The sequence below is a fragment of the Muntiacus reevesi genome, chromosome 1, assembly GCF_963930625.1.
Source record: "Muntiacus reevesi chromosome 1, mMunRee1.1, whole genome shotgun sequence".
Taxonomy (NCBI): Eukaryota; Metazoa; Chordata; class Mammalia; order Artiodactyla; family Cervidae; genus Muntiacus; species Muntiacus reevesi.
The window spans coordinates 79,175,868-79,197,570 of NC_089249.1; the positions used below are offsets into that span (position 1 = coordinate 79,175,868).

A 21,703-nucleotide genomic window follows, 5' to 3' on the forward strand; every position below is an offset into this window, starting at 1 on the left:
GAATTATTTTGTTGGCTCTAGTAGTTCTTCTGGACTTTATAGGATATTTCATATATAATATCATATCCAAGAGTTGGTGATGGACACGGAGGCCTGGCATGCTGCAGTCCATGGGGTCGCAAGGAGTTGGACACGACTGAGCGACTGAACTGAACTGAACCTGTGAATAGTGGTAATTTTGCTCCTCCATTTCCCATTTTGATACCTTTTATTTCATTTTCTTGCCTAATTTCTCTGGCTAGAACTTATAATGCAATATTGAATAGAAGTGGCAATAGTGGGCCTCCTTATCTTGTTTTTGATCTTAAAGCAAAAACTTTCATTCTTTCACCACTGAGTAAGATGTTAGCTGTGGAGTTTTCATATATGGCCCTTATCATATTGAAGAAGTTCTTTTTTACCCCTAATTGTTGAGTGTTTTTTACTGTGAAAGGGCATTGGATTTTTCTCAAATATTTTTAAGCATTTTTTTCTTTCATTCTACTAATATGTATATTACATTAATTGACTTTTATATATTGTACTGCCTTTGAATTCCTAGAAAAATCCCACTTGATCATGGTGTATAATACTATCAATATGCTGCTGGATTTGGTTTGCCAGTATTTTCTTAAGGAGTTTTGTATTTATATTCATAAAGGATATTGGTCTGTAGTTTTCCTTTTTTATGATGTCTTTGTCTAACTTTGGTTTCAGGGCAAATGCTGGTCTCTCAGAATGAGTTAGGAAGTGTTTCTTCCTTTTTCTTTTTTTCTTCTTCATCATCTTTTATTTTTAAGTTTGAGAAACATTGGTGTTAATTTTGTTTTAAATGTTTGTGGAAATTAACAATTGAAGCCATCTAGGCCTGGGCTTTTCTTTCTTTTTTAAAAAATTTATTTATTTTAATTGGAGGACAGTCACTTCACAACACTTTGGTGGTCCCTGCCACACATCGACACTAATCAGCCACAGGTGTACATGCATGCCCACCCCCATCCTGGACCCCTACTCCCACCTCCCTCCTTACCCCAACCTCTGGGTTGTCCCAGAACACTCGCTTTGAGCACCCTGCTTCATGCATCGAACTTGCACTAGTCATCTCTTTTATGTATAATATATATGTTTCAATATCTCTCATATCATCCCACCCTCACCTTCTCCCACATAGTCCAATAGTCTGTTCTTTACATCTGTGTCTCTTTTGCTGCCTTGCATATTAGGATCATGGTTACCGTCTTTCTAGATTCCATATATATGCATTGATATGTATTGGTGTTTCTCTTTCTGACTTACTTCACTCTGTATGGTAGACTACAGTTTCATCCACCTTATTAGAACTGACTCAAATGTGTTCTTTTTTATAGCTGAGTAATATTCCATGTGTATATGTACCACAACTTCCTTATCCATTCATCTGCCCATGGACATCTAGGTTGCTTCCATGTCCTGACTATTGTAAACAGTGCTGCAGTGAACATTGGGGTACATGTGTCTCTTTCAATTCTGGTTTCCTTGGTGTGTATGCCCAGCAGTGGGAGTGCTGGGTCATATGGCAGTTCTATTTCCAGTTTTTTAAGGAATCTTCACACTGTTCTTCATAGTGGCTGTACCAGTTTGCATTCCCACCAACGGTGTAAGAGGGTTGCCTTTTCTCCACACCCTCTCCAACACTTATTGTTTGTAGACTTTTTGTAGGCAGGGCCTGGGCTTTTCTTTGCTAGGAAATTTTTGATTATTGATTTAATCTCTTTGCTTACTTTGCTTTGTTCAGGTTTTCTATTTCTACTGGGTCAGTTTTTCTAATTGATGTGCTTTGAGGAATCTTTCCATTTGATCTAGGTTATCTAATTTGTTTGGTGGACAATTGTTCGTAGTATTATCTCACAATCCTTTTTATTTCTGTAAAGTTGGTAATAATGTCCCCACTTTCATTTCTGATTCTGATAATTTGAGTATTCTTTCTTTTTTTCTCCATGATTCTAGCTAAACTCAATTTTGTTGATCTTTTTGAAGAACCAAATTTTGGTTTTGTTGATTTTGTGTATTTATTTTCCATTCTCTACTTTTAAAATCACTGCTCACTTTATTATTTCCTTCCTTCTGCTAGTTTCAGGTTTACTTTGCTCTTCCTTTTCCAGTTTTTTTTTTTTAGCTATACAGTCAGATTATTGATTTGAATTGTTTTCTTCTTTTTTGGCTTTGCCACACCCAGCTTACAAGATCTTATTTCCTTAACCAGCGATTGAACCCAGGCCATGAGAGTGAAAACACTGAGTCCTAACCATTGGACAGCCAGGAATTCCCTCTTCTTTTTTTTTAAATTTAATTTATTTTGTATATTTATTTATTTATTGGCTACACTGGGTCTTTGTTGCTGTGCGTGGACTTTCTCTAGTTGCAGCAAGCGAGGTTTCTAGTTACGGTGCAAGGGCCTCTCATTGTGGCGGCTTCCCTTGTTGCAGAATATGGGCTCTAGGGTGCGTGTGCTTCAGTTGTTGTAGCTCATGGGCTCAGCAGTTGTGGCACACAGGTTTAGTTGCCCCATGGTATGTGGAATCTTCTCAGACCAGGGATTGAATTTGTGTCCCCTGCACTGGCAGGCAGACTCTGCCTGGACCACCAGGGAAGTCCCCTGAAAAACTCAAGGAGACTGCGTTTGAAATAGTTTCAATTCTACTCTCTGTGGTGGACATTTGTTTTGTCACTCTGGCTGGCGCCCTCTGCCAAAGGGGAAAGGAACTTTCCCTATTTAACATAGTGCTGCCATGTTCTACTGCCAGTGACAACACTTTTTCCCTCTCTCTTGTTTTTTAATACAGGTGTTTACAGCTGTCTATTTTCCTTTGAGCATTGTTTTCATTGAATCCTATAAGTTTGGGCATATTGGATTTTTGTTTTTCTTCATCTCAAAGTTTCCTAACGTTTCTTACGATTTCTTCTTTGACCCATTGGTTGTTTTATTTAATTTCCACATACTTGTGAATTGTCCAGTTTTCCCTGTGTAAAGTTCTAGTTTTAGTCCATTTTGGGTCGAGAAGATACTTTATATGATTTTAGTCTTTTTAAATTTATTGAGATTTCTTTTGTGATTTAACATATGACCTGTTGTGGAGAATATTCCATGTGCACTTGAGAAAATTGAGCATTTTGTTGTTATGGGGTGGAATACTCTCTATATGTCTGCTTGATCTAGTTGGTTTAGAGTGTTGGTTAAGTCCTCTATTTCCATACTGATCTTTAGTTCTGGTTGTTCTATCCATTATTGAATCTGAATTATTAAAATCTGTTAACTGTTGTTATAAATCTCTTTCTTTCTTCATTTCTTCCTTCATTCCGTCTGTCCATTTTTGCTTCATATTTTGGGGTCCTCTGTTGTTAGGTTTGTGTATGTTTGTAATAGTTATAACTTGATAAATTAACCTTTTTGTTAATATATAATGACCTTTGTCTCATAACAATTTTTAAAAATCTATTTTGTTTGATGTTAATGTAGACTGCTCCCCCAACCCTCTTTCAGTAATTATTGTTTAAAATAATTTGGTAATTAAAATGGAATGCATTTTTCCATTCTTTCACTTTCAACCTATTTATGTCTTTGAATCTAACATTAGTCTCTTATAGATAGCATATACTTGGATCATGTTTTTCTTTATCCATTCTGTCAATCTCTGCCTTTTAATTGGAGAATTTATTTATGTTTAAAGCAGTTACTGATAAGGAAAAGCTCTTGGTTTTGTTTTATTTTTTTTCCTACAGATGGGCATTATTTTATTCTTTTGTTTTCTATATGACTTTTTTGATAATTTCTTCCATTACTGACTTCTTTTGTGTTTAATTGATTTTTGTAGGTTCATGTTTTTTAGTAAATGTGAGACATTTTCATCATTAATTCTTCACATATCCTTTCTGCACCTTTCTTTCCCTACTTCTGAGACTTATTTTATATATATATTGATTTACTTAATGATGTTCCACTGGTCTCTAAGCCTTGGTCATTTTTTTCCATTCTTTTTTCTTTTTGCTACTCTAAATAACTTCAATGGCCCTCTCTTTAAATTTGCAGATTCTTTCTTCTGCCAACTCAAATCTACTGTAAAGGTCTTCTACTGAAGTTTTCATCTCAGTTATTGTACTTGTAATTTCAGAATATCTGTTTGGTTCCTTTTTTGTAATTTCTGTCTCTTCACTATATTCTCTATTTGGTAAAACATACTTCTTCTGGAGTGATGTCTATTGTTTCTATTAGCTCTTTGATTTATAATCTTTTCCAGTATCTGTGCTTCTTTAGGGACAGTTTGTGTTAATTTCCTTTTTCCCCCCCTATAAATAGGTCATATTTTCTTGTTTCTTTGAATGCCTTATTTTTTTGTTGTTGCTGAAAACAACATTTTATTATAGTAGACCCTTGAGCAAGGTAAGTTCTAATTGCACAGTTCCACTTGTATGTGGATTTTTTAAAATTAATACATACTACAATACTATATAATCTGTGACTGGTTGAATCTGCAAATGTAATACCATGGTATGGAGGGCTAGAGTTATACACGGATTTCAGCAGCACAGAGGATTGGCACTCATAGACCCCACTTTGTTCAGAAGTCAACAATATAATATAGTAATTTTAGAAATCAGTTTCTTGTCTTTCTTCAGGGCTGCTGTTATTGCTTGCTGTGGGTTGTAGTTGCTTGTATATTTAATGAGTTTTCGAAATCATTTTTAAAAGATTGTGTTATTTGTAATTTGTGTTATTTGACTGTATAATCTTGATTCCTTTAGCTTGTAGTCAGTTAGTGGTTTGACAAATAATTTCTTTAATGCTTTAAGTCACCTTTTTCTTAATTCAGCATACATTTAGTTGCTCTAAACCTTTGAGTATTTTCCAAAGTTAATTCTGACTCTCTCTCTTTTTTTGGCATTTCTATGGAGGGACAGGTTCTTGGAGTTTCTTGCTTTGCCACTGTTGCAGACATCTCCTCCCTGCTGATATTTTTCATTAGGATTTATGAACATGAAACTTTTTCCACTTATTTAGGACTTTGAATTTTTCTTTCAGCAATGTCTTATAGTTTTCATCATACAGGTCTTGAAGATATTTTGTTACATTTGTATTTATTTTATGTTTTAAGCCATATATATATTTAAATTTTCTCCTTTTAATTCATCATGCTAATATATATAAATACAGTGGGTTTTTAAAAATCATTTTAAAAATGTGTTTATTTTTGGCTCTGCTGGGTCTTTGTTGCTGCGGGGGCTTTTCTGTAGTTGCAGTGAGCGGGAGGCTACTTTTCATTGAATTGTACAGGCTTCTTATTGCAGTGGCTTCTTTTGTTGTGGAGCACAGGCTCCAGGGCACTGAGCTTCTGTAGCTGTGGCATATGGGCTCAATAGTTGCAGTTCCTGGGCTCTAGACCACAGCCTCAACAATTGTGGCCAATGGGGTTAGTTTGCTACCTGGCATGTGGGATCTTCCTGGATCAGGGATCGAACTGGAGTCTCCAGCATTGGTGGGCGAATTCTTTACTGTTGAGCCACCAGGAAGGCCCATAAATACAGTGGTTTTTGTATGTTTCCTTGAATCTTGAAAGCTTGCTGAGTTGACTTATTCTATTACTTCTTGTAGATTCGATTCCTTAGGAAGTGCTACATATATAATTAGGTTATATGTGAATAAAGAGTTAACTCTTTTCATTCTAATAAATGTGACTTTTCTTTCCCTTGCCTCATTGCACTGACTAGGACCTCTACTACAATATTGAATAGAAGTGTAAAGTGGATATATTTGCCTTATTTCTGACCTTAAAGTGAAAAATATTCATCGTTTCACCATTGAGTATGATGTTGACTATAGATTTTGTGTAGATGCTCGTCCTTAGGTTGAACAAGTTCCTTCTTATTCTTAGTTTATTGAGAATTTTCATCATGAATTGGTGCTGCATTTTGTCAATGCTCTTCTACATCTGTTGATAAAATGAATATAGTTTTTCTTTTTTAGTCTTTTAAATATGATGAATTAGTTACATTGATTGATTTTCTAGTATTAAACAAATCTTGCATTCTCAGGATAAACTTCACTTGATTATGATTTGTTATCTTCACACATTGCAGAATTTAATTTGCTAAAATTCTGTTAATGACTTTTGTATGTATGTTTTTGAGGGCCTATAACTTTTCTTTTCCTTCTTCGGTTTTAGTTGTAATGTCTTTGTCAGGTTTTGATGTGAGGATAATATTGGCTTTATAAAATAAGCTGGAAAGTATTCTTTTCTATTTTCTGGAAGAGTTCTGTAGAACTAGTGTTACTTCTTCCTCAAATATTTGGTAGAATTCACAGTGAAACTATTTGAGCTTGGAACTTTTTAAAATGGTAAGCCTTTTATTATTATAGTGCTAAAATATACATACATAACATAAATGTTACCATTTTAACCATTTTTAGGCATACAGTTCAGTGACATTAAGTGTATTGATGTTGTGTACCAATACCACCATCTATCTCCAGAACTTTATAATCTTTCCAGACTGATTCTCTCTTTCCCTTAAAAAATACCCACCCCTGTTCCTCCTATCTTCTATTCCCTGGTAACTACATTCTATTTCCTGTCTCTGTTAATTTGATTAATCTACTTATGTCATATAAATGGCATCATACAAGGAATTCCCTGGCAGTCCACTGGTTATTTCTCCATGCCTTCACTGCTGAGCATGTGGGTTCAATCTCTGGTCAGGGAACTAAGATCCCAAAAGCCTTGTGGCATGGCCAAAAAAAAGTGGAATCATACATTTGTCCTTTTTGTTTTTTACTTATTTCACTTAGCATGTCTTTAGGGTTAATCCATGTTGTAGCCTGACATAATTTCATTTCTTTTTAAGGCTGAATAATATTCTGTTGAATGGATATACTGCATTTTGTTTGTTATTTATCCATTGATAGACCCTTCGGTTGTTTCCACCTTTTGTCTATTGTAAATAATGCTGCTGTGAACATGGATAGACAAATAATTTGTCAAATCTTTACTTTCAGTTCTTTTATGTATATACCCAAAATTCAAATTGCTGGATTATATGGCAATTCTATGTTTAACTTTTTGAGGAATTGTCATACTGTTTTCCACAGTGACTGTCATTTTACATTCCAGCAGCAATGCACGAGGATTCTGATTTCTCCACATCCTAACCAACACTTATTATTTTCTATTTTTGATAATTGCCATTCTAATGGGTATGAAGTGCTATCTCACTGTGATTTTAATTTCCATTTCTCTAACAATTGGTGTATGAGAGGTTTTAAAACTATGAATTTAATTTTTAAAATGTATATACAGCTATTCAGGTTATTTATTTCTTCTTTTATTTATTTTTGGTTGTTCTGGGTTTTCCTGGCTGCACGTGGGCTTTCTCTAGTTGCAGAGAGTGGGGGATACTCTTCCTTGTGGTATGCAGATTTCTTACTGTGGTGACTTCTCTTATTACAGAGCACAGGCTCTAACTGCACAGTCTTCCGTAGTTGTAGTGCATGGGCTGAGTAGGTGTGACTTGAGGGTATAGAGTGCTGGCTCAGTAGTTATGACACACAGGCTTAGTTGCCACATAGCATTCAGGGTCTTCCCAGAGCAGGGATTGAACTCATGTCCCCTGCATTGGCAGGTGTATTCTCAACCACTGTACCACGAGGGAAGCCCCTATTTATTTCTTCTTGAGTGAAACTTGGTAATTTGTATGTGAAGGAATTTCTGTTTAGTCTTAATTGTTGAATTTATCGCATAAAGTTGTTGACAACATTGCCTTATTAATTTGTATCTGTAGTATCTGTAGTCTCTTTCATTCCAGATATTGGTGTGTATGTGTATGTGTGTATGTGCACTAAGTTGTTCAGTTGTATCTAACTCTTCGTGACTCTATGAACTGTAGCCCGCCAGGTTTCTCTGTCCGTGGGATTCTCCAGGCAAGAATATTGGAGTGGGTTGTCATTTCCTTCTCCATGGGATCTTCCCAAGCCAGGGATCGAACCAGTGTCTCTTATCTCCTGCATTGACAAGTTCTTTACCACTAGTGCCACCTGGGAAGCCCCCCACATATTGGTTATTTGTGTTTCTATTGTTTCAATTCTTTACCTATTTTTTCTTTTATTGATTCATGCTTTTTTCTTTGTTATTCTATTTCTTCTCCTTACTTTGGATAAAATTTGCTTTTCTTTTTTAAGTTCCTTATTATTGAAGAATCTTATGGTGGATCACAGGTTTTACATCTCTTTTCTAATATAAGCACGTCTACTACACTGTATTGGTCATTGAAACCATTCTTAATACAATGAAGAGGGAAATACACAAGGGTGTGAATACCACCAGGTGGGATCCGTGGAGGCCATCTTGGAGTTTGGGTTCTCCAAGTTGATTCTAACTTCTCTATTATTAGATTTAAAGTCATTACTGACCCTGCTTCTTGTGATAAAAGGTGAGCGTTGATAGTCTATGGTGTGCAATAGCAAAACAGCTACTTAGAAGTGTTATCTGTAGACACTACAGTTAAATGCATACAGAAGACAAGCCTTTTGGTAACCAGGAAGTTGCTGCCATAAAACATGTTAGTGAAAGTCTGGGATGTAATAGGGTTTGTTGATTGTTGTTTCTAAGTATGCTGGACAGTGTTGGGGGAAAAAATGGTTAGATCAGGAGTTTAAATTCTCAAGTCAAGATCCACGTAAGGAATCTATTAGGTTGATGAAAAGGTAATTTTGGTTTTACACTGTGAATTTTAAATCATTATAACTAGGCTTAAACACATCTTTATTAAACAAAACAGGAACCATTTTAATCAACATATTTTTGCCAACAACAAATAAGTTAGTTTATTCATAAGTAGCATGAAGTAGCATAAAAAGCAAGTAACATAAAAATCCATGCTTTTGGATTTGATGAACTCTTGGAAAGCATTTTCTGCATCCTGATGGTTGTGGTCGTGTTTTCCATGCAAAAAGTTGTCGAATGGGGAACACATGTACACCCATGGCTGATTCATGTCAATGTATGGCAAAAACCACTACAATATTGTAAAGTAATTAGCCTCCAATTAAAATAAACTAATAAATTTTAAAAAAAAGTTGTCAGGAGAAGGCAATGGCACCCCACTTCAGTACTCTTGCCTGGAAAATCCCATGGACAGAGGAGCCTGGTAGACTGCAGTCCATGGGGTCACACAGAGTCGGACACAGCTGAAGCGACTTAGCAGCAGCAGCAGCAGGAATAGACAGAACACAAGACTGTATCAGGACTAGGGTTATGCCAGGCAGGTTCAACAAAAGAGGAATTAGGGAGCTAAATTATATTCTTCTAGCCAGTTCCTCACAAATAAGGAACATTTCATTTGAATATTTTTTAAATAACTGAACTTAAACTGTCAATAACAGTAAATCATAATAAAGGATCAACATATATAATAGTTTTACATAGTTTTGGCAATATTTTTTAATTTTCAGTGTTCACATGTAATTTTAAAGCACCTAATTAAAAGCAAAAATATGGTTTGAAATATGGTTAATTATTTCACTTAGTAAAGTAATTCTTCCAATTAGTAATGACAGTCATTACCTGCTTCTTTCATGGAAATTTGGTCTATCATTCCTTTTAGTACATAAATGTTGCCTGATAAAGTTCTAAGTTTGTTGTGCTTAATCCATTCTATAATTACATTACTGTGCCATTAAAAAAAACGTTGTCGAAATGCTTGAAGAAGTACTAGTCAGTTGGTGAGAGTCTGGTGAATATGGTGGATGAGGCAAAACTTCGTAGTCCAGTTCATTTGACTTTTGAAGTGTTGGTCGTGTGACATGCAGTCAGGGGTTGTTAATGGAGAAGTATTGGACTCATTCCATTGACCAATGTCTGCTGCAGGCATTGCAGTTTTTGGTGCATCTCATCAATCAGCTGAGCATACTTCTCAGATGTAATGGTTTTGCTGGGATTCAGAAGGCTGTAGTGGATCAGATGGGCAGCAGACCACCAAACAATGATCATGACCTTTTTGGGTGCAAGTTTGGCTTTGGAGCTTCTTCTCAGTTCAACCACTGAGCTGGTCTTTACCAGTTTTATAAAATCCACTTTTCATCACACATCACAGTCTGATCAAGAAATGGTTCATTGTTGTTGTGAAGAACAAGAGAAGACGAATGTAAAATAGATAGCCACTGGGAATTTGCTATGTGACTCAGGGAACTCAAACTGGGACTCTGTAACAACCTAGAGGGGTGGGATGGGGAGGGAGGTTCAAGAGGAAGGAGACACAGGTATACCTATGGCTGATTCATGTTGATATGTGGCAGAAACCAACACAATATTATACAGCAATTATCCTATAGTTAAAAATAAATAAATAAATTTATTTAAATACAAATAAATTTAACTGCAAAAAAAAAAGAGAAGACAACACTTCAGAACAACGATTTTTTTATTTTTGGTCAGCTCATGAGGCACCCACTTATTGAAATTTTTTACCTTCCCAATTTGCTTCAAATGCAGAATGATCATAGAATAGTCAACGTTGAGTTCTTGGGCAACTTCTGTAGTTGTAAGAGGATCAGCCTCAATGATGACTCTCAATTTGTTGTTGTCAACTTCATATGGCTAGTCGCTATGCTTCTCATATTCAAGGCTCCCATCTCCTTTGCAAAACTCCTTGAAACACCACTGTACCATACATTTGTTAGCAGTTCCTGGGCCAGATGTGTTGTTGATATTGCAAGTTGTCTCTGCTGCTATGACTCATTTTGAAGGGGAATAAAAAACTTGCTTGAGTTTGCGAACATCATTTCTGTGGTCTAAAATAAATATAAAATAAACAGCAAGTAATAAGTCATTAGCAAAAAAAATAAAATAAAGCAAGAAATGCATGTTAAAATGATGTATAACATAACCACATTTATTTAAGAATGTATTCCAATGCTTGTGTGCTAAGCTGCTTCAGTCGTGTCTGACTCTTTGTGACCCTATGGCCCATAGCCCACCAGGCTCCTCTGACCATTGGATTCTCCAGGCAAGAATACTGGAGTGGGTTGTCGTGCCCTCTTCCAGGGTATCTTCCCAACCCAAGATCAAATCAGTGTCTCCTGCACTGTAGGCCGATCCCCCTATCCATACATACTGTACTCTTTTTCCTCCTGGTAAACTCTTTACTTGTCTTATTTCACTACTTTCCATCTTTGCAGGAATTCTTTTCTGCAAAGCCAAAGTGTCAGGGCCTTGTCACTGACACTGGTCTAGTGGTTAGCCTATGATGCTCTCACCACCGAGACCTTAGCTCGGTCTCCCAGGTACAGAGCCTTGCTTCAAGCTGCTGCAGACCAAGGCCACCTGAGATCATATTTGGTGCCGCAACCTGTATGTTGGGAAATCAAGGGAAGGATTTCCTGGATGTTATTCCTAAACTGCGTCCCTGCTAATGCCAACCCAGTGCTGTCTGTGTCAGACAAAATGGTCATACAAGGGACTTCCCTGGTGGTCCAGTGGTTAAGAATTTGACTTGCAGTGTAGGGGCCACAAGTTCCATCCCTGATCAGGGAATTAAGATCATATATATGCCCCAGGGCAACTGAGCCCACACACCGCTTGCTACTACTGAGCCTGCACACCACAACAGAGCATGCTGGGTGACGCAACGAAATCCTGCGTGCACAACTAAGACGTGATGCCACCAAATAAATATTTTAAAAAATTCTATGACATTTAAAAATTTTATTACCTTTTTTCTTATTTTGTCTAGCTCACTTTGAATTTCACCCTGTATTAGCTGTGTCCCTCTATATCCCAGTTTATTGTCTTATCTCTGCTTTTATCTCTTATTTCCTATCTGTATTTTCTTATGTGCCAAAGCAGACACTGTTGAAAACTTCTATTTGCTGCAATCAGTATTTTTGAAAAGCATGTCACTCTTAAAAGGGCATAGTGCCTTTTTAAATACTGTGTTCTTTTTCCTATATGTTATAAAATGTCTTCCTTGGACCAATCCTTTTTGTACTAAGATTACCTTATTCTTGAATTAGAGTTCTAACCAGACCTAGCATATGCTTCCTACTCCTGAAAATTTCTTGTTTCCCTCAGTGATCACCTAAACACTGTCAGAATGATATTCTCAATCTTTCTCTTTTCAGCTCAAGACAACACAATTTATTATTAAACTATTATTATTATTATTAAATAATTATCTTACACTGTGAAGGTAAAAGTCCAAAATCGGTGTCAGTAGGCTAAAATGCAATGATGCTCTTTTAAGTGGAGAGACTTATTTTCAGTTTATGATCGAGCTAGACACCTTAAGGAAATGAAGAGAAAATCAGAGCCATTGGGGTTCCCTAGTGGTCCAGTGGTTAAGAATCTGCCTGCAAATGGAGGGGACTAGGGTTTGATCCCTGGTCTTGGAAGATCCCACGTGCCATGGGCCAGCTAAGCCTGTGTGCCACAACTATTTAACCTATGCTCTTGAGCCGACATACGGTGACTACTGGGCCCCTGTGCTGAAATTACTGAAGCCTGTACCTAGAGCCTGTGCTCCACAACAAGAGAAGCCACAACAGTAAGAAGCCCATGTACCACAACCAGATAGTAGCCCCTGCTCACCCCAAATAGAGAAAGCCCGCATGCAGCAACGAAGACCCAGTGCAGCCAAAAATAATTAATTAATTAAAATTAAGAAAGAAAGAAAATCAGAGCCATTACTGCAAATGCGATATAGTTTATAAATACTTCAGAGCCTCTTTGAAAAATAATTTGCCTTTAAAGAGAAAAATGCCAACGTAGTTGAGGGTGAGGACTCTATTTTACCTGTATGAATATCCCCCAAACCCTGCTCTTGTTTTTAAGCTGGAGGGAATGTCTTACCTCAGCATCTATGACTGTTCTCTTTATTTTCTTCTGAATAGCTTATAATATTCATTTGCCTTTACAATTTATATATTTAAATGATCAGTGGCCAAGGATCTTTGAAGCTATGACTTCCCTTTCTATGTTAATATAACTCTTCTTTCAAGAAATTTTAACTACTTTCCATGACTGTAACACTTATTTTAGGTCTATCAAAATCTCTTTCATTATTATTGAACTGTAGTAGCTGTGTTTCTCTAGTGAACAAGAACATTTATTTCTTTTATTGATAGAAATTGGTTGAGTAGTCTATTAACATACCACTTTGCTGATGCTTTAGATGTGAATGTGGACCATAATAGCAGTCCTTATAAAATCTTGGTTTGCTCCTTTTTTTCTGTTCTTATAGAATAAAAATGTTCAGCCTGTAAAATTTCCAATTAAAAATCAGCAAGAAGTGAAGATTTATTTTCCTATCAAGCTTACACCTAACTTTCTGGCATTTCCTCATCATCCCATGGGAATGTTGTATCGTTATAAAGTGCAGGTATGATATACTAGAATGAGAATTCACAAATAAGTCAGTTTCTCTGATAGCTTAATTAATTGAAATTTAGTTAATGTTAAATTTTACTTCCATCTAATCCTAGTGTATAACTCAGTTTTGGGTGACAACCAAATCATGAATACTCTTGAATAGTTGAATCCTAACAAGACTTGGTATACTTTCTCTCTTCCATATATCCTTTCCTTGCGAGTTTTATAGTTTTGTCAAGCTCTCTTGTGCTCTTTCTTTTTTACATTTTGTGATACTGCCATTACATAATCTCGCTTTAGTATTTTCGTTACCCACATAATCTCTGTTTGGTGTTTCCCTCTCCCATTTAGCTACTTTCGTATAGCATCACAGTTTTCTTAATGTTCCAGAAATAAATTATTGTGTAGTTTTATTATTTCCTAAACTTTATTTCACCAGATTTTACATCTTCACTTAAATTCCATTTTTCCCCTTATACTAATTAAATATAAGGTTGTATTTTTTCATAGGTAGAGGGTGGCAGTGGCAACTTTACCTGGACCTCTTCTAATGAAACAGTGGCCATGGTAACCACTAAAGGAGTGGTGACAGCAGGGCGGGTGAGGGGAAACAGCACTGTTTTGGCCCGAGATGTACAGAATCCCTTTCGATATGGGGAAATCAAGGTAAGCAACTTTCCAAACCGTCTTCATTTCTCCTCTGAAATGTTGTCTAAATTTAATTATAGTAACACGTTAAAATTTTTTTCTTTTTCACATTGATTATTTTATTTTATTATTTTATTTTGTTCCCATTTATTTTTATTAGTTGGAGGCTAATTACTTTACAATATTGTAGTGGTTTTTGCCATACATTGACATGAATCAGCCATGGATTTACATGTGTTCCCCTTCCCGATTCCCCCCCTCCCGCCTCCCTCTCCATCCCATCCCTCTGGGTCTTCCCAGTGCACCAGCCCTGAGCACTTGTCTCATGCATCCAACCTGGGCTGGTGATCTGTTTCATCTTTGATAGTATACTTGTTTCAGTGCTATCCTCACGTTGATTATTTTAAAATGATCCTCAGAATTTCCTTGGTTGTCCAGGGGTTAAGACTTTGCACTCCCACTGCAGGCGACACAGGTTTGATCTCTGGTTGAGCAACTAAGATCTTGCATGCCGCTATGGTGCAGACAAAAATAAATAAATAAACTAATGCTCAATTTCAGTCTTATCATACATATTTCTTAAATATTCCTGGACCTGGGTTGAGTCCTGCTTTACTTAATAACCAATTATTTAATATCTGCATTTGTTAATTCATCTTTAAAATGGGGATAATTATAGGATCTGCCTCAAAGGGTTAGTGTCAGAATTAAATGAGATGGTGTTTACACCTGTGCTGGGAATATATTCACTACTTAATGTTATCTATTTTGTTACTGTATTTTGTTATTATTATCATGTATTTATCATGTATTGAACTTTATAGACACTTAATTTCTAGTCTCATTTCTTTGTTGTCTATCTTGTTTCTATAAGATTGAACTACTTTTTACTATGTTATATAACCATTTTCTATCTTCTCCCACTTTTAATAAACATTAATTTATGTTGTCTTTCCCTGCAGGACTACTTAGCATGTGTGTTATCATTCAGTGAATATTTATTGAATACTAAGGAGGTACTTAACACTATATTAGGTATCATGGGACATTCAAAGAAATAACATGTCATCCCTACTTTAAAGAATCTGAAGTCTAGCTAGGAAGATATATTAATGTGAAAAGTTAAATAACATTTTTAGGAAGTGGCAGAGAGTGAAGAGGAACTAAAAAGTCTCTTGATGAAAGTGAAAGAGAAGAGTGAAAAAGTTGGCTTAAAGCTTAACATTCAGAAAACTAAGATCATGGCATCTGGTCCTATCACCTCATGGGAAATAGATGGGGAGACAGTGGAAACAGAGTCAGACTTTACTTTTTTGGGCTCCAAAATGACTGCAGATGGTGACTGCAGCCATGAAATTAAAAGACGCTTACTCCTTGGAAGGAAAGTTATGACCAACCTAGATAGCATATTAAAAAGCAGAGACATTACTTTGCCAACAAAGGTCCGTCTGGTCAAGGCTGTGGTTTTTCCAATGGTCATGTATGGATGTGAGAGTTGGACTGTGAAGAAAGCTGAGCACCGAAAATTTGATGCTTTTGAACTATGGTGTTGGAGAAGACTCTTGAGAGTCCCTTGGACTGCAAGGAGAGCCAACCAGTCCATCCTAAAGGAGATCAGTCCTGGGTGTTCACTGGACAGACTGATGCTGAAGCTGAAACTCCAGTCCTTTGGCCACCTCATGTGAAGAGCTGACTCATTGGAAAAGACTCTGATGCTGGGAGAGATTGGGGGCAGGAGGAGAAGGGGACGACAGAGGATGAGATGGCTGGATGGCATCACCGACTCGATGGGCATGAGTTTGAGTAAACTCCGGGAGTTGGTGATGGACAGGGAGGTCTGGCGTGCTGTGATTCATGGGGTCGCAAAGAGTCGGACACGACTGAGCAACTGAACTGAACTGAACTAACTGAAAGCAGTATATGATTTAAAGCTACTTGAATTATAGAGGAAAATTACTATTAGTTAATAAAAGAAAATACTTGTGGATATGACTAGTCGAGGCTATCATGAAGAACTGGGAACTTGAATAAGACTTTGAAGGATGGAGCCAACCTAAGGCCTAAGGGTCAGACTCAATTTGCTGCCTTTCTAGTAAAGAAAGTTTTATCAGAACACAGTCATTCATTTATGTATGCTCTGTAGCCATTTTCAGGCAACAAGTACAGATTTGAGTAGTTTACAAGACCGTGTGATCCCCAAAGCCAAAAATATTTGCTCTCCTGCCCTTTAGAGAGCATTGCTGACTTCTGCTATCAACTGTGGGAAGCCAAAGACTTCTCTGGTGGTTCAGTGGCTAAGATTCCACACTCTCAAAGCAAGGGGCCCGGGTACTATCCCTGTTCAGGGAACTAGATGCTTTACGCTGCAACTAAGGATTCCACATGCTGCAACTAAAGGCACATATAAACAGTGACCAGAAAAAGACTATTCTTTTTCAGAAGAGAAAACAGAAATATTTTAGAAATATTTATTTCTAAAAATAATTTTAGAAAACAAAATTATTCTGTTTTCTGAACTCTTGTAATTCTTATCATTTTCTACTAATAGTTTAATTTATTTAAATGTTTAGTCCGTCAGTCAGTTCAGTCGCTCAGTCGTGTCCAACTCTTTGCAACCTCATGAATCGCAGCGCACCAGGCCTCCCGGTCCATCACCAACTCCCGGAGTTTACTCAAACTCATGCCCATCGAGTCGGTGATGCCATCCAGCCATCTCATCCTCTGTCGTCCCCTTTTCCTCCTGCCCCCAATCCCTCCCAGCATCGGGGTCTTTTCCAATGAGTCAACTCTTCACATGAGGTGGCCAAAGGATTAGAGTTTCAGCTTCAGCATCAGTCTGTCCAGTGAACACCCAGGACTGATCTCCTTTAGGATGGACTGGTTGGATCTCCTTGCAGTCCAAGGGACTCTCAAGAGTCTTCTCCAACACCACAGTTCAAAAGCATCAATTTTTCGGTGCTCAGCTTTCTTCACAGTCCAACTCTCACATTCATACACTCCCCTTTAAAAAGTTCATTCAGGCTGCTATAACAAAATACTGTAGGTTGGGTGGCTTGTAAACAACAGAAATTGATTTTTCAATGGTTTTAGAGGCTGGAAAGTCCAGAATCAAGGCACCAATAGATTCAGTGTCTGGTGAGGAAAAGCATTCTGCTTCATAGAAGACTATATTTTTTGCCTTAACCGCATATGGCAGAAGGGACTAGGGAGCCCCAGGGGTTCCTTGTTTGAGGGCATTAATTCCATTTGTGGGAACTCCATTCTCAGGACCTAACCACCTCCCAAAGGCCCCATCTCCTAATACCACCACTTTGGGGGTTAGAATTTCTACATATGAATTTGGAGGGAGACCTTCAATCTATAGCAAAAAGAAAAAGATTTTTTTAAGATATCAAGAAAGAGTGTTCTATATCAGAGGTCAGCAAACTTTTTATATAAAAAAGATAGTAAATGTGTTAGTATTTATAGGCCACATACAGTCTCTATCTCATAGTCGTTTGTCATTGTTGCTTTTTATTTTACAACGCTTTAAAAGACCATTCTTAGTTTACAAAAGTCAAGAAAATTGTTCAGTGCTCATATTTTGCCAGACTCCCAATAAGAGGTATTACATCCTTAGAAAAGTTGATTGATTAAGGAATGAAGTGAGTGACACGTTCAGCACCTAACACCCACACACAAACACCCATATATGCATATAAATGGTACATAGTTTCTGTTTTTATATGCAAAACATATGTGTATATATATGTTACATATATGTATATTTAAATATTTAAGGAATGCTTTTGTCTAAGATTTTCCTAATGTACCTTTCTTGAAAGATTAATTTTTTTCCCTTCAGATACATGTTCTGAGACTGAACAAGATGGAACTGTTACCATTTCATGCTGATGTAGAGATTGGTCAGATTATAGAAATCCCCATTGCAATGTATCATGTAAATAAGGAAACCAAAGAGGCCATCACATTCACAGACTGCTCTCATTTATCCTTGGATTTGAACATGGATAAGCAAGGAGTCTTTACTCTTCTCAAAGAAGGTTAAGAGTAGGCTTTTTCTTTTTTTTCCTTTCTTTGTCTTTGAATTAAAGGACCAATCAACAATTCAGAAACTATGAATTATAGTCTAAATTAACATATTGTGGATTCCATAGAGGTCTAGTGATTTGGACTCTGGGCTTTCACTGCCAAGGGCCTGGTTTCAGTCCCTGGTTGGGGAACTAAGATCCCACAAACCGCAAGGTGCAGCCAAAAAATTTAAAAGTTAAATTCACATATTACCTTTCTTTATAATACTTTTATTTATTCTGTCAACTGCCTTAGGTATTATAATGTGATGTTAGAAACAAAGGCACAGAAATAGAATAAAATGTCCAGAGTTCATTGTGGCCAGACAATATCAGTTTTTAGTCATATCAAGGCCTTCTCTTTCCAGCTTCAAGCTCTTTTCTTCTTTCTTTCTTTAATTATGTACTATACCTCTTTCTAAGAGGAATTTAGTGCCGTTTTATATATATATATATATAAAATTTATTCTAAAAGAGAAAATATCTTTTTAATAAGAAAAGAATATGAATAAGCTATTCATAAAGATCAGTATCATTTACTGTTGTGGAACTTCATACTTGATCCTGATCACCATCGTTTTTTCAGTAATAATGACAGTAGTAGCATCTAACATTTATTTGGCATTTGCTATTTGCCAGGCTCTATTATGAATACTTTTCACATATAACTCATTTAATTCTCACAATACATCGTGTCCGACTCTTGCGACTCCATAGACTGTACCTGCCAGGCTCCTCTGTCCATGGGATTCTCCAGGCAAGAATCCTGGAGTAGGTTGCCATTTCCTTCTCCAGGGGATCTTCTTGACCCAGAAATCGAAGCCAGGTCTCCTGCATTGCAGGCAGATTCTTTACTGACTGAGCTACAAGGGTACGAGGGAACCCCTGTACATCCATAAGGTTGATATCAACTTGAACTTCTCTTTTACCCTTGCTAATTATGCTGTATAATATCTCTCAGCTCACCTCAGTTCTTAGGCTTCCTATTTTTGGGCCTTTATTATCTCTCACTGAAACTGTAACAATATCCTCCTCTAATTCTTGCCTTTGATAATCATGGCTACAAGATAGATCTTCATGAAACTCAACTTCAGTATTAATTTTCCTGCTCAAAAACTTTGAGAAGCTTTTCATTGCCACTGGACAACAGCCAAAATCCTTTTAGTTTAGTATTCAAGGCCCTCTACAATATAACCCAGCCTACTTTTTGGAACTTCATTTGGAACTTTAAAAGCTTTGACCTCATATAAAGCTCTAGCTAAACTAACTATACTTAAAATTTCCCATGTTATTTCTTTCATATACACATTTGTATCTCATTTATATTTCTATCTTTGTTCATTTATTTGTCAGCTTAAGATACCCTCTTTTACATATCTAAGGGGGCTTCCCAGGTGGCTCAGTGGTAAAGAATCCACCTGCCAATGCAGGAGGCACAGGAAACGTGAGTTCAGTCCCTGGGTTGGGAAGATCCCCTGGAGGAGGAAATAGCAACACACTCCAGTATTCTTGCCTGGAGAATCCTATGGAAAGAGAAGCCATGAGGTTGCAGAGAGTCAGACATGATGGAGAGACTGAGCATGCACGCACATGTATAAACCTTCCTTGATTTTTCCAGCTAAAAATAATTATTCTGTTTTCTAAACTTTTGTAATGCTTATCATTTTCTACTGATAGTTTAATTTATTAAATTATTAATTTATTATTAATTTATTAATATTAAAATAGTAAATATTAATTTATCAAATTAATTATTTAATATTAATTATAAATAATTGATATTAAATGATATAAATTAAATATTAAAATATTAAATAATTATTAATTTATTAAACTATCAAACATTTATTAAACTATTAAACATTAAACTATTATGCCCTTTTAAACTATATGTGCATTGAGGTCAGGATTCTTGTTCATATTTGTATCCTTACCTTACATAGAATTGTGTCTTACATGATATATATTTGTTAATAGAAAGAACATACTTTTATATATCAACTTAATATAAATAATTGGTGTATAGTAGTGTATGAGATTAAGAATTTTTTGATATATTAAAATTCTTATATTTCTATAGACCGATTTCCTTGAAGATTGGTTGCTTATTACCCTACTGAAGTTGTTTTTTGATTTGCAGGTATTCAAAGACCAGGACCAACACACTGTTCTAGTGCACAGATAGCAGCCAAATCTCGTGGCCATACTTTGGTAACTGTTAGTGTGGCTGATTATGAAGAGTACTTGGATAGCAGTGCCACATTTGCTGCTTATGAACCCCTAAAGGTGAGCTAGTTCCTTCTAAGGAATTGGCATATCTTCTCATGGACCCTACTCTGTTCACTTGGGGACTTCCTAGCTATCTCTAATCTCTATTAAAGATCAGTGATAATTGTGTTCTTCCTTACTTAACACTCTCTTGCTTCTAGATCTACAGCACCCTCATCAACCTTCAGTATCACAAAGGTTATGCTCTTATGTTTCTGCCACAGAAATATTTAAAAGTTGTATCACCAAATTTTAGATATTCCCCTTTCTTTCCTCTTTTTTTACTGAGGTATAAAAAACTTATAGTAAAGTACAGTAATCTTAAGGTACTATTTGAATTTTCACATATGTATATATCTTTGTAACACTACCCTGCATAAGATATAGAATATAAAGTACAGTAATCTTAAGGAACTATTTGAATTTTCACATATGTATGTATCTTTGTAACACTACCCTGCATAAGATATAGAATATTAGTATACTCTATTTTTTGAACTTTGATGTTGGAGAAAACTCTTCAGAGTCCTCTGGACTGCAAGGAGATCAAACCAGTCAATCCTAAAGGAAATCAGTCCTGAATATTCAATGAAAGGACTGATGCTGAAGCTGAAACTCCAATGCTTTGGCTACCTGATGTGAAGAACTGACTCATTGGAAAAGACCCTGATGCTGGGAAAGATTGAAGGCAGGAGGAGGAGGGGACGACAGAGGATTAGATGGTTGAATGGCATCACTGACTCGATGGACATGAGTTTGAGTAAGCTCCAGGAGCTGGTGAAAAACAGGGAAGCCTGGTGTACTGCAGTCCATGGGGTCACAAAGAGTCACACACGACTTAGCAACTGAAGAACTGATTAGTATACTCTCTTTTGAAGAACTCTGAAAGAAAGCCTTCCATATCAGGGAGAGAAATCAATTATCTTTTTACCCTTTATACTTATGAATTCTCAGCACAACAGTCATTATTTTGGACCCCAAAGACTGGCCATTAAAATTGGGAGATTATGACAGGTGGCAGTTCAAAATAAAAGTAGATAGAGCCTGGCATGCTTTCTACGTATTTGAATCCTTCAGGAACTAAAATTGATGTCTGTAAGTTCTTGCTGATACATACTGACAAACCTGACTCAATGCCTTTTGCAATGAGGAGGCATCCATAGAGGAAATGTTAACCTTGGTGAAAGAAGCAAGAAAAGTTGTTAATTTGAAAAAGGTAACTTGTTCATTAAAATTTGCATTTTTGAGTTGGCCTCTTTGTACATTGTACAGCCTATTTATTTATTTTTGGCTGTACTGGGTCTTTGTTGTTCCATGCAAGCTTTCGCAGGGCTACTGTTTGTTGCA

The 21,703-nt window shown here is 36.5% G+C and overlaps 1 protein-coding gene across 1 annotated transcript in view; it reads left to right on the forward strand.

Moving 5' to 3' along the window:
• The window catches only part of NUP210L (nucleoporin 210 like), a 99,380-nt gene that overhangs the window by 30,955 nt on the left and 46,722 nt on the right, over positions 1–21,703 (forward strand). The window contains exons 11-14 of the mRNA XM_065903697.1: positions 13,243–13,380; positions 13,881–14,036; positions 17,863–18,061; positions 20,229–20,374. Of these exons, the coding sequence (XP_065759769.1) occupies positions 13,243–13,380; positions 13,881–14,036; positions 17,863–18,061; positions 20,229–20,374 (639 nt within the window). The remainder of the gene's footprint in view (positions 1–13,242; positions 13,381–13,880; positions 14,037–17,862; positions 18,062–20,228; positions 20,375–21,703) is intronic.